The following is a 14082-nucleotide window of genomic DNA, read 5'->3' on the forward strand; positions in this document are numbered from 1 at the left end:
TTTGGGGGGAAAAAACTATTACAAGAAAAGACATTTTTGAAATAAGTAAGGGGGTTTTGACTATGCACTGGATATTAGAAGTTACAGAATCAAAGTTATCTTAGCTATGGTAATGGTATTGTGGATAGCAGAGAACATCTTCACTCTTAAGAGTATTTAGGTATTAGCTGAAGTATTTAGGGCTGAAGATCAAGATGCCTGAAACTTACCATCAAATGCTTCAAACCACATAGATATAGAAAATACAGCAAAATAATAACAATTATTAAACCTAGGTGAGGGGTAATTAGGTGTTCACTGTATTACTCTTTCAATTTTATTGTATATTTGACATTTTTAAAAACAAAAAGTTGAGGAAAAATTTGCAAATCTCCAGCATGGGACCATAATCAGAAATAGCACCATTATTAGAAATAGGAAAATAAGCTGATTTCAGGGAGAAGATAATTTTTATTTTTTACATGCAGAGCTTGAGGAGCCTAAGAAAAGAGGTCAAATTTAGAGATCTGGGAGTCCTCTACATAAAAAATAAAGATTAAGTAGGTGAGGTTTTTAAGGAAAAGCATGCATACAGAGAAATGCAAAGCTTAGGACTGAAACTTGCAAAATATCTTGATAAAAGAGAAAGAGATCCAGTTTCTTAAAAAGTAGAGAAGAATTAGTTAGCAGATGAAAGAAAAATCATAAAGGCATAACATTAAGAAGTCAAAGGAAGACAGTTTCAAGTACAGCTGACAGTGTCAAATGCTACAGAAGACAAAGACACTGAGGCCTGAGACAAAATTGGTGCATCTCATGATCACAGACTCATTATTAACAGAAGCTTGCAAAGTATAGTTACTCTAGGGCAATGGAAATGGAAGCAGTTAATATGGGATTAAGGAGAAAAAATGGATAGGACAAACAGAACAAGATGAGAATTTTCCAAACTAGGAAAGACCTGTGGCCGGTCGAAGGCACAAAGGCAAAGCATCAATGGAAAATGAATAATGCCCTACATGTTGACTCTCATCAAATTATTCTTCCATCTCAATCTCATGTAACTAGATTTAATTTTATATTTTCATTTGGTTTGCACATGAATCTTCAGGCCTCATGCTAGGCTTCTTTCCAGATAAAGACATTGCATCTCCCCCAGCCGTCTCTCCACCCCTACTTCTACCAGAAACACTAAAATCTGAGGACCCTCACGTCCCTTAAATAAAACAGCATAGTACAGCTGGTCCTCTGTATCCACAGGTTCTGCATCTGCATTTGCGTAATTTGTTCGGCTATCCTTGTACAGTAATAAAGTTCCTAAGATGATCATCAAACATATGTATTGTATGATCAATCTAGTCCTACATTGTTTATAATGTGCAGCTAAGCTTCAGTACTCATTAAAGAATACCAAGAGATTATCAAGCCTGCAAAATAAAGGTCGCTGACATTCACCAGCTGCTTGAATTTGTATAGCATGTATAGCTAAAATGAATAAATGAATCTTGTAAAATCTAGTGTTTTTTTTTCTTACCACATAAAAGATAACATATCTTAGATATGGAAATTCTACTAAGCATGCTTCTTCAAGTGTAAAAACTGGAGAAAAGTACTTTTAATGAAATAAGAACTAAAATGAAACTCTATTTACTTACAAAAGTGCTGCTCTAGCCAAATCATGTGGCATCAGGTCTTTATATCTGGGGAAAGAAAATATATAATTTAAATAAAAAGCCTAGAGTTTTAATAAAAAATGTTTTTCATTCTGTTTGAAATACCTAAAGAAATCATTTACTACTGCAAATGCACTTTACTACCTAAGGCAGTTCATCACTCCAAATAAAGAAATAGTGACTTTGCTATCTGTCACATCCTTAAAAATCTGACAAGCTTTGACTCTTACTGAGCTGGCTAAGAATCTAACAAATCTTGCCACTATCTTATTGCTCAGCATGACATATGTTAAATATTCTTTAAAACTAAACCCCATCTTTTAAGTCCACCTTTATTTAAAAAAAAATTCATTATTTATTTTGTGATGTCTAAAGGGACACTAGGGATATATATATAAGAACTTCTTAAGAGAATTTTGTTTTGAAGTAACTTGAGGTTTACAAAAGAACTGGAAAGACAGAAATGAGTTCCTGTATACCTTTACCCTGCTTAGTCTAACGCTAATACCTTATATAACCATGATGTACTTGTCAAAACTAAGAAATTAATACTGGCATTATTCCCTAAGCTACTAACTTTATCTGGATCTCATCAGTTTTTGCACTAATCCTTTTTATTGGTCTGTTCCAGGATCCAATTCATGTATGTAGTTGTCATGCCTCATACATCTCCTCTATCTGTGATAGTTTCTTAGTCTTTCCTTGTCATTCTTGACCTTGACACTTGGAAGACTAGGGTTATGGATTGGGGTAGGGCGAGTATTACAGACATAAAGTGCCCTTCCCATTGTTTCTTAAGAGTGTACATGGTAACAACATGACTTATTACTAGTGATGTTAACTTAATCACCTGGTTAAAGTAGTGTCTGCCAATTTTCTCTACTATTTTTCCCTTTCTAAACTCAGTCTGTTAAGTGAGTCACTACTCTGGCCCTTACTCAAGGGGAGAAGAATTACTCTCCACTTCCCAGTGGAAAAAGTAACAAAGAATTTGTGGACACATGCTAAAATCATCAAAGTAATTAACAAATATTTGAGGGGAGAGAGTCTGAGGCTATGGAAATATCTTGTTTCTTAACATTTCTCACCCCCTAACTTTAGCATTCATTTAGCAGTCACCAACTAACTTCATAGCATTCTATAGATCCTGGTTGCAGTCCTTATTCCTGTGAGTTCTAATGGTGATTTATTTATTTTCCTCATTCCTTCTGTATTTATTGATTGAAATTCTTCTGTAAAAAAGATTTGTCTTTTCTCTCTCATTTATTTCTTTATTCAATCATTTATTTATATCACATTGGACTCATAGATATTTAATTTATTCTTTGGGTTATGATGTAACACTATTACATTTATTTTATTGATCAAACTGTCCCAGTTTCAGTTATCTGAAGCTATTTCAGATTGGTCCTGTGTCCTTTTGACATGTCCCTTTTTTTTCTTTTAAGTACTTCTTTACTTGCTGGTACTACAAAATGCTCCAGGTTCATCCTGTATTTTCTCTGGCCCAGCCCTAGTCATTCTTCTAGAAAGCCTGGTTCCCTCTAAGAAAGAATGAGTATTTAGAAAGATCTGGATGTGAACTCTGTTTGTTTGTTTAAATGTAAAAAAATAAATTCCTTTTAAGTCAAAGATTTAACCATTGGGTTAAATAAGAATATTCATTCTTTAAATTTCTGAAAATTAAAACCTAAAAAGCCAAAAATATTTTTACTTTACTCTGACTCACAAAAGAACCATCAACAGTTCTCAAAATCTTTCATAGGTAAAATGAGTTCCCTCAAACTTAGAGCAGAATTATTTGAAGAAAAGTTGTGTGTCAATTTTAAAATGTATAAACCATAAATTATTTACCATTTTACAATCTTTATTCTCATGCTCCGATACCTCTTTCTGACAGGATGACTGACAGACTCCCAAATTCTAGTGCTGGAGTTTATTTCTAGGAGTGCTTCCAAAATACCTTCTACCTCTAAGTTAAGAACCTGGTCTTTCAAATGTCACTCAATTGAAAGCAAAGCTTCTTCAAATTAAATAGAAAAAGTTTTTTTTCCACCTAGAAAATGATCTTCTTTTATAGAAGACTCATTTGTCATCTCGGTCATAACACTAATAACATGACTAAACAGTTTGTCTTCTTTAGAGTTTTCCCTCTATATTAGTTTTAGTCACTTTGTTCTTTAACTGAAGACTGCCTTAACATTTTTATTCTTTCTTCTCTATTAACCATAATGTCTTATATTTTTGAAAGTCCTTCTCTTCCTTATACCACTAAATTGCTCATGAACTTTGGCTTCTTTCTCAATTAGGATCTTAAATTAAACTAAAACACAACAATAAAAAAACAACAAAAGGAATAAATAGGCTCACATCCTCAGTAATCAAACTTCTGAAGAGGCAAAGAAACAATGTACTTATTTCCAGACAAGGAAAGAATATCTCTGTTGGAAACAAGCTATCTGGTCCCACACTAGCTTTTCAAAATAGGGCTGGTTCAATCCAGCATTATACTAGGCTTGCTTATGAGAAAGGATAAAAAACAAATTTTGCCATATTATTTCACCACTGGCTTGACTTTTTCTGTATCAATTTTATGAAAATGTTATTCATATACTAGTCTACTATCAACAGTATTCCTACAGGGTTATAGTCATGAAGATCACTTTTGAAAGTGCCTTAAGACAAGGAATAAATAAACCACATGGGGTGATGGATGTGTTAGTTAATTAACTTGATTGTGGTAAGCATTTCACTGTGTGTGTGTGTGTGTGTGTGTGTGTGTAAAACCATCACACTGTATACCTTAAAAAAAATCACTGCACCTAAATATACAGATTTTATTTGTTTATACCTCAGTAAAGCTGGGGGAAAAAAAGAAGAAATGACAAGTAGCGCAGTCATTTCATACTTACGAAGTGCCTGACAGCAAAAATGGAGTGCGAACACCATCCACCACCACAATATTCCTTACGCTGGGTTTGGCCAAGGTTTTCTTTGATTTGGTCTGGACATCTTTAAGATAAAGTTCAAACAATAATTAATTAAAATAAATGAAGTCAGATGACTTTTTACATTTTTAAAGACAGACATTCTAAGAAGAATTTTTATCATTCAATGACAAGTTGCATTTGCCACTTAACAAGCCAATTCAACTAAAAAAAAAAAAAACTAAGAAATTAACTGGCATTTATAAGTTTCCAAATAATAGTTAAGGTAAATACTGAGATTATACCTAATAATGAGGTTATTTATGCTATTAACAAATTGTTTCTTTTTATCAAGTGCTTGACAATCTATCGCATTGAAAGCAACCAATAATTCTGCCCTCAAAATTAGAAGCTGCAATAACTGATACTGTTTACTGTCCACACAGCTTAATATTCTTGTCTTTCTATGTAGAAACAACAACTGTTTGGTTGGTGACTATTGCCACTCTGGAAAAACCTAGAATGCTTCCTGATTCCATCTGACTCAATTTGTCTCATTATTTTCTAACATCAAAAAAGCAATCTTTCTATAATTTTTTAGTTTAAAAAAATGGGCATATATGCTGGTGGTTCAAAAAAAGAGAAAAATGAACAATACTAAAATACGGATAGTAAAACTAAAGTTCCCTCTTTATGCCCTCTCCTGCCATATAACTTCCTTCCCAGAGGTAAATACTGCTAATTTGGTGCATATACTTTCTTTTGATGCATCTACATGCACACACTTGTGTATTATGTTTACTTTTCTAACTAAATGATATAGCTTGAAGACCTCTCTGTGTTTGTGTATCTAGAAATATCTTATTCTTTTCTTATTGTTGTTAGTGTTGAAATTCATCTGTTATCATCACTCTTCATTTCCAGAGATAGAGAAAAATCCTAAAGTATAAGGAGTAAAATTTTAACAATCACCTTACCAGACCCACATATGCCATAGAGAATTATTTATGACAAACATCTACAACCAACTTCAAGGAAACAGTAATCAAAGCTAAGAGTCATGATAAAGTAGGGTACAAAGATTCTCCTGGCAGGTGTAATAAATTGGTGAAGGAGATAAAGGCACAGGGAGATTAGCGAGGAGACTGGCAAAACCAAGCCTGTGATGCTAAAGGCCAAGATAAAGGCAGTATCAATGAAAATGGAAAGGAAGTGACCAATACAAGAGATTTTATAAAGACTATGTATCTTGGTGACCAATCAGATATGGAAAGTAAGGAAAAGAGGATTATGAAGGAAGCTTAGAGACTAAGGAAACCTAGCTACTCTACACTACAGAAGTATTCTGTACTGTAGCAGTATAGTACAGAATTGGTTTTGGAAGAAAAATAATGTCAATTTGAAACGTGCAAACTTTGAGGTGATGGAGAGATACCCAGGTCGATCTGTCTATTTGACATATAGCTAGAAAATGTGAAATTAAAGCTCTTAAGAGAAATGAGGTGTAGCTGGGAGAACCAGGAGATATACTCAGAATACAGAAGAAAAGCAGAGGCCTATTTTGCAGTGTCTGTTCACCCACAGCCCCCTCTAAAGGGAGCTGCCCTTTAGCCATACCCCTAAGCTCACCTAAGACATCCCACCTAAGACACCATGTCCCTAAGTCCAGAGCCAACGCTGATTAGATTCAGGGTGGGTACCAGACCACCAAAAATCAATCCATAGAGCGGCCAACCAGTAACCCATGTCATCTACCTACAAGTGATGAGCTGTGCCAGTTAGATTCTCTCTCTTAGGAATCTAAGCAGAGCATGGAGAGAAATACCAATTAGTTGAAGCTGAAAGGATGCCATCAGGAAGAATCAGGTTGATGGGAAACTGAAGTCATCTGTAAGTCAGAGTTATGGGGCAGCAAAAACTCTGAGTCAGCAAAGAAGTCAGCAAGAAGAGTGAAGGGGAATATAAAAGGAGAAATAGAAAGAGCAGAAAAGTGACACCCCACGTGGCCATTCATGAGACAAAGTAGCTGCCTCTTGAGCTGCTTGGTTCCTAATGTCTCCCCAGCTGTACTATTTGAGGCCTCTTATCCTTAACTTGAGCGGGTTTCTTACACCAAAAGACTCCTGGCTTTGCTATCTCCCCACATTTAGAGGGCAGAGGGAAGATGTGGGACAGAAGGTAAACGGGAGAGGCAGTAGGACAATCGAGAGCATGAGAGCAAAGGCAAGAGAGTATCAAGGAGCAGGTGATAGTCAAACATTTCAACATTCAAGGAGAATGAGGACTGAAAAAAGGCCACTAAGTTTGAAGATTACTTGTGACAGACCTTGGAGAAAATAAAGTGATGAAAGGAAAAGTCAGATGACATGACATCATGTCATTCCACTTTTTAAGAAATGACTACACATTCCTTTTGTACACTTACAGATAAAATTCAAATTCCTAACTCTTCTAACAAAGCCCCTGCTTTACCTGGTTCCACTTTAATGATCCCCAAGTATTTCCCACTACCTCTCAACATGGAGCAGGATGAGCAAGCCCCCAGCCTTTCACAGCCTTGCTCATTTCACCCCGTTTCCCTTCATTCACGTACCCTCCCATGTGAGTGGCTCCTTCTGTCTAATTCTTACCTACCCCTCAAGGCCTAGTTCACATTCCATCTCCTAGTAGTCTTCTCTGATAACCTGGGTTACTTGTAGTTCCTGCTTCTGAACTTCTATGGCAACCTCTGGTGCAAAAATTGGCTATTCCAAATAGTTTAGCATATTATAAAGTAATTAAATTAATGCTACAAGCCACATTTAAAATAATATTCATTATGAACAGTCACCCAAAGGACTCTCATTCTGTTTCATATGCACACTGGCTCCTAACCACATCAGAATTTTTTCAAAGGCTCTTTTTTATATATTTCACAGTGCTATGGGCACTCATTAGCAATGTATGATAAGAAGCTGAACTGGGGCTTAAAATATCTGAGTCCTAGCCCCTGATCTGCCAAAAATTTCTCATTTACAAACATGGGAGTTGGACTCGATGGTCTTAAAGGCTCCTCCCAACAACAAAGCTAGGATTCTTAGGCTGATACACATTCTGTATTTCACACATACAACTAAAACCAAAGCAGATAAAAGACATGCCATGTATTATACCAATGCTATACACATATATATGTGTGTGGATATAGATATATAGATATACAGATGGTCCCCAACTTTTCATGGTTCAACATGAATTTTTAACTTTAGGATGGTGCAAAAGCAATACTAATTCAGTAGAAAGCATACCTTGAATTCTGAATTTTTGTTTTTTCCCTAGGTTAGCGATGTGTGATATGACACTCTCTTGTGATGCTGGGCAGCAGCAAGGCACAGCTCCCAGGCAGCCACACCATCACGAGGGTGCGATACACTCACAACCACTCACAACCACAATACACTCACTACCATCCTGTACCTATACAACCATTCTGTTTTTCACTTTCAGTATAATACTCAACAAACTACATAATATTCAATACTTTATTATAAAATAGGCCTTGTGTTGGATGATTTTGCCCAACTGTAGGCTAATGTAACTGTTCTGAGCATGTTTAAGGTAGGCTAGGCTAAGCTATGATGGTCAGTAGACTAGGTGTATAAATGCATTTTCAACTTACAAGATTTTCAACTTATGATGGGTTTATCAGGATGTAACTCTATCATAAGCCAAGGAAGATCTGTATAGCATATCTAGATATAATCAATGAATAAGTCAAAATTTCCATCAAACACTTAAATTTCCAGTCAACCTGATCAATAAAACCTGTATCCCTCTATTCTAATTCCTTCATCCCAACAGAGCTGTCAAGCAGGAAAAGTCACATTAACTTCAAGAGAAATTAGCTATAAAATTATTGCAACATAAAACTTGTTCGATGTGCCTCCTCCCTTCCCACAAATCAGTTGGTCATACTCCTTTGTCTCATCATGTGCTTCCAGCACCATCGTCACTGCATTGCATCACCATCAGTGTTACCACAAATCACCTGTAGTGTGACACACTGGAGACATGAAAAGGCGTAAGTCTCACAAGGGCTTAGACTTGGGGAGACAGAAACAAAAAACAGTTAAAGAGCGATATAAAGAATACTCTAAATACTCTGTTGGTATTCACTGTGACTGTCTCCCAGTTGGCAAGAGTTAGATCTATGCGTACGCAAAGCAAGGGCCTGGGTGAACATTAGAATTAAGGCAAAGGTGAAACGAGATAGAAAAGAATTATTCTTTGTGAGGCTAGTACAAATCTATATTCTAGTTAGAATTCAGAGGCCACAGAAAATATATTTATTATACAACAACACGAAATTTCTCTAGGTGGGATTAGGCAACAGACCCCTGAAAAAAACACTATATGAAAAACAATATAAAAACATAATCGTTATTGAGTTTACAGTTTTCAAAGTGCTTTGAGATATCTTCACAACTACTTGAGGTTAACAAGACTAAAATGATTACTCTTTTTTAGACAAAGAAACTAAAGCACAGGGAAGTAAAGTGATCAGTTCAAGGCCATACTGCTCCAAAAGAGGTAGAACTGGAACAGAGCAGAGGTCTTCTGAATCCTGGTAAGATGCTTTTTCTATTAAGTTATTATCCAACTAGAAATACCATAATAAAACCAAAAACTTAAGTCATAGGTTAATACAGGACCCAAGCAAGGAGAAGGTATGAACTCATCAGGGTGCTTTTAGCACTGGCTGGTGAAGATACAGACCTACAGCAGATTCTGCAAAAGTGTGTATTCAACACTGAAGATTTGCCAAGGGTCTGAAAGACCATATAAAAATCAACAACTTTCCTTACTTTTTCATTTCATATTGACTAAACAATATTCTTTTATTAACCAGTTCCACAGTTACCCCTATTTCAGGTATGGGTCCCCTTGCACGTGGGATAAGAAGATATTAATAGAGAATTCTGTCACTGAAAGTTTAAAAAGTTAACTTTTGGCTCCATAATAGTTTCCTGGGTGTTTGTAAGCTGATCATCTCCAGGACCAACAGCCAGAAGCTGAGTAAACTGACCTGCAAGATTCACGGAACCTCTGTGACTCCATCAGGATCCACATCCTAGAAAGTAGCCTCTTGCCAGCATCCTCGGGTACAACCCTACATCAAGTACTATCATCGACTGGTCAATCCAATGTTGTTTTAATTTGAAGGTAACAGTGATGTTCATATTGCTCATAAAAAGGGGAGAGCTGGCAAATTAGTTTTGGCTTTTTCTCAAAATTCACAAACCTAGATTCTAGAATCTAACAAATCAAAAATGTTTCTTTTACAAATGATTGTACCTGCAGCAGCTCGAAGTTGGGAGGAACAGCTCAGAGGTCTTATAGCTGGAAGACAAAATAAAGTTTTTACAAAAAGCAATACAATTTCATGTCCCTGAAAAGATGTTTACACACCCAAATCTAACCTTTAAAAAAAAAAAAGAACAAATGACACTTACAAGATATGAGGGCCCATTTTGATGTACTGGGAAGATTTTTAAAAGTGTATGTCAAGAAGGAAGTCATTCTGAAATCTAACAAGGGAAGAAAAAAGATAGTCGGGGTTATTTGAACATTTTGTAGCTTACATTGTAGTCTATGATTTCTGACAATCTTACCCATGCCTATTAAAAATACTCTAAAATTTATTACCAACTATCCGTCCTCTAATATTATTATAGCTTCATTGACATACCTTTCATAGTATGTAAACCACTAATTTAAGCATTAGTTCATCTAATACTCACAATAACCAACAGAGTAGGCATGATAATTACATCATTTGGAAGAGATAAGAAACTGAAACACATAGAGATTGAGTGACTAGTAAGAGGCAGAGCTGGGATGTGAAGTCAGGCAGTCTAGCTCCAGAGTCTATGCTCTTCTCTAGGGCCAAAGGAGTAGAGAGATTGCTGGACATGATCCTGAAGCCACCAGTGTGAACTTCCTGATTTTGATGGTTGTATTGTGATTATGTAGAATGCCTGTGAGACGTCTGTATTTGAAGGGAATACACACCGAAGTATTCAGGGATAGTGCAATATCACATTTTAACTGCTATAAGAAAAAAAGTTTGTATATTGCTCTTGCTACTTCTTAAAAATAAGCTTAACACTGTTTCAAAATAATAAAAATATAAAATCCCTATATATTAAAAAATATTTAAAACATATTAATCATTTCCCTAAATTCCCCAAAACGAGTTCCTACAAAAGAGTAAGAAAAAAATGGACAAAGGATATGAACAGACTGTTCACAGAAATGGAAATACAAATGGCTCTTAAATATATGAAAAGACATTCACTCTCACTCAGAAGAGAAATACAAATTAAAACCGCACCGAGATATATTTTTTGACTCAAAGGTCTGACATTCAGTGCGTGGAACAGCACGCACACACAGGCACTCTCATACACTGCTGCTCAGAGTGTAAACTGATGCAACTCTGCACGTGTATCCCTATGGAAGACAATTTGGCAAATAACTGTCAAAACACTACAACCGCACTTAACTTTTGATCCAGCTACTCCACTTCTGTGAATTTTTGTTTACACAGTTGTTCCGTGTAAGCCAAAGAATATGTTAGAAGTGATGCTATGTCACTTCCGAGGTTAGGCTATAAAAGATACCGCAGCTACCATCTTGGTCTGTCTCTCAGATCACCTGGCCTGCAGGAAGCCAGCCGGCATATCAGGAGCAGCCCTGCGAAGAGGCTCACATGGCGAGGAACTGCCGCCTCCTGACAACGGCCTGGCCAGCTGGCCGGCAGTGGGAGTGAGCTTGGAAGTGGATCCTTTAGCACAGACAAGCTTTCCGATGACCACAGCTCTGGCCAACATTCTAACTGTAACCTCATGAGGAACTCTAAGCCAGAACCCAGCTAAGTCACCCCTAGACTCCTGACCTTCAGAAGCTGTATGAGATAATAAATTTTTGATTTAAGCTGCTCAATTTTGGAGTAATTTGTTACATAGTAACAGATAATATAAAAGCCTTGTTTAACTTCTCTTTGGTCTTTATAATCTAAAAAAAGGATGTCCTATGGCTTCCAAAAAAAAAACACATTTAGTAAATACATGGATTGGGAAGAGATAGAGGAGTCCAACCTCTAGGCCCACCAACCTAGATATATCCAATAGACTCTGACCAGGGAGACACAAAATGGCCCATAAGATAGGCACCACTTTTCTAGAAGCAACATTTGATGTCACTTGAGTCTGGAATACAAATTCCCATAACTAAAGTTCATCTTGAGATAAAATTCATGAAAGAAGTTAAGAAAATGTTGATTGAAAAAAAGAGGACCTTGCTCTAATAGACACCAAAACTTTCTATTAAGCACCAATAATTAAAACAGTGCAAAACATTATCTGACATACATTTCAAAAATTTTCTCCTAGAAGAAATAAAAGCAAGAATAAACAAATGGGACCTAATGAAACTTAGAAGCTTCTGCAGAGCAAAGGAAACCAGAAATAAAACAAGAAGAAAACCTATGGAATGGGAGAAAATTTTTGCAAGTGAAACCGACAAAGGCTTGATCTCCAAAATATATAAGCAGCTCATACGACTCAATAAGAAAAAAATAAACTACCCAATCCAAAAATGGGCAGAAGACCTAAACAAGCAATTCTCCAAGGAAGACATACAAATGATCAAAAAACACATGAAAAAATGTTCAATATCACTAATTACCAGAGAAATGCAAATCAAAACTACAATGAGGTATCACCTCACACCAGTCAGAATGGCCGTCATTCAAAAATCCAAAAATGACAAATGCTGGAGAGGCTGTGGAGAAAGGGGAACCCTCCTACACTGCTGGTGGGAATGCAGTTTGGTGCAGCCACTATGGAAAACAGTGTGGAGATTCCTCAAAAGACTAGGAATAGACTTACCATATGACCCAGGAATCCCACTCCTGGGCTTGTACCTAGAAGGAAATCTACTTCAGGATGACACCTGCACCCCAATGTTCATAGCAGCACTATTTACAATAGCCAAAACATGGAAACAACCTAAATGTCCATCAACAGGTGACTGGATAAAGAAGATGTGGTATATTTATACAATGGAATACTACTCAGCCATAAAAACCGACAACATAATGCCATTTGCAGCAACATGGATGCTCCTAGAGAATGTCATTCTAAGTGAAGTAAGCCAGAAAGAGAAAAAAAAAAATACCATATGAGATCGCTCATATGTGGAATCTAAAAAACAAAAACAAACAAACAAACAAAAACAAAGCATAAATACAGGACAGAAATAGACTCATGGACAGAGAATACAGACTTGTGGTTACCGGGGTGGGGGGCGGGGTAGAGGGTGGGAAGGGATAGACTGGGGTTTCAAAATTGTAGAATAGATAAACAAGATTACACTGTATAGCACAGGGAAATATACACAAAATGTTATGATAAATCACAGAGAAAAAAATGTGACAATGAGTGTGTATATGTCCATGAATGACTGAAAAATTGTGCTGAACAGTGGAATTTGACACAACACTGTAAAATGATTATGAATCAATAAAAAATGTTAAAAAAAACAGTGCAATTTTGGCACAGGAATAAATGAACAAATCAACAGAACAGGATGTAGCAAGTTCTGAAGCATATTCATGTGTATGAGAATTTAGTATATAATAAAAATAACATTTCAAATAAATGGGAGAAAGATGAATTATTCAATGGATTTACTGGGGAAATGGTTAATCATTTGGGAAAAAAATTTAGATCCACAGCTCACATTATAAGTACAATTCCAAATGGATTAATTTAAATATATACTTTTAACTATAAAAGTACTATAAGAAAACATCAGAGGATATTTTTATAATCTTAGATGGGGAAAGGCTTCCAACATTTTTATGCATTTGTATGTTTTTATCTCTCTATAAAGATGTAAGTATATGCAGATTTTCGATAAAAATAGAATTATACTGTACATTAAAAATGCTCATTGTAAAAGAAACTTTAAAAAGACAGAAGAATGTAAACTGAAAGCCCCTCTTTATCCCTTCCATATGTAGACTCAGCTTTCGGATTTTCTCTCCTCTCGCTTTCTGTCATAAAATGGATACTTACTATACGTATTGTTCTGCCACTTGCTTTTTCCTTTAATATATATTGTGGACATTTTTCCACATCAGCATGTCATTATGTTTCATTTTTCTTTACGAACTACTGAACAGTATTCCATGGTACGTTTGTACTATGATTTATTTAATCATTTCCTACTGATGTACATTTACATCTTGAGCATATCTGTTGGCTGGAGACCTATGATTGCTACACATAACATCATGAATATTTCTATTGGTTAAAGACCAGTAAGAAGGATTACTGGGCTCAGAAATTCATAATTCAAAATTTGATAGATAACTAAAAATTCCAGGACTCATCTATCTTTCCAGCGCAAAAACAGCTATCATGCAACGTAGGGCTCTTGACTAGAAGCTAGCCAAC

At 35.9% G+C, this 14082-nt stretch overlaps 1 protein-coding gene across 2 annotated transcripts in view; it reads right to left on the reverse strand.

The window, feature by feature from the left end:
* HADHB (hydroxyacyl-CoA dehydrogenase trifunctional multienzyme complex subunit beta) overlaps positions 1–14082 on the reverse strand; it is a 32454-nt gene that overhangs the window by 17880 nt on the left and 492 nt on the right. For both annotated transcript variants that reach the window (XM_006197179.4, XM_015242197.3), the window contains exons 2-5: positions 10072–10146; positions 9914–9958; positions 4565–4664; positions 1635–1679 (exon numbers count right to left, since the gene is read on the reverse strand). In XM_006197179.4, coding sequence (XP_006197241.1) covers positions 1635–1679; positions 4565–4664; positions 9914–9958; positions 10072–10138 — 257 coding nt within the window. In that variant the 5' untranslated portion in view covers positions 10139–10146. The remainder of the gene's footprint in view (positions 1–1634; positions 1680–4564; positions 4665–9913; positions 9959–10071; positions 10147–14082) is intronic.

The sequence above is a fragment of the Vicugna pacos genome, chromosome 15, assembly GCF_048564905.1.
Source record: "Vicugna pacos chromosome 15, VicPac4, whole genome shotgun sequence".
NCBI classification, from domain to species: domain Eukaryota; kingdom Metazoa; phylum Chordata; class Mammalia; order Artiodactyla; family Camelidae; genus Vicugna; species Vicugna pacos.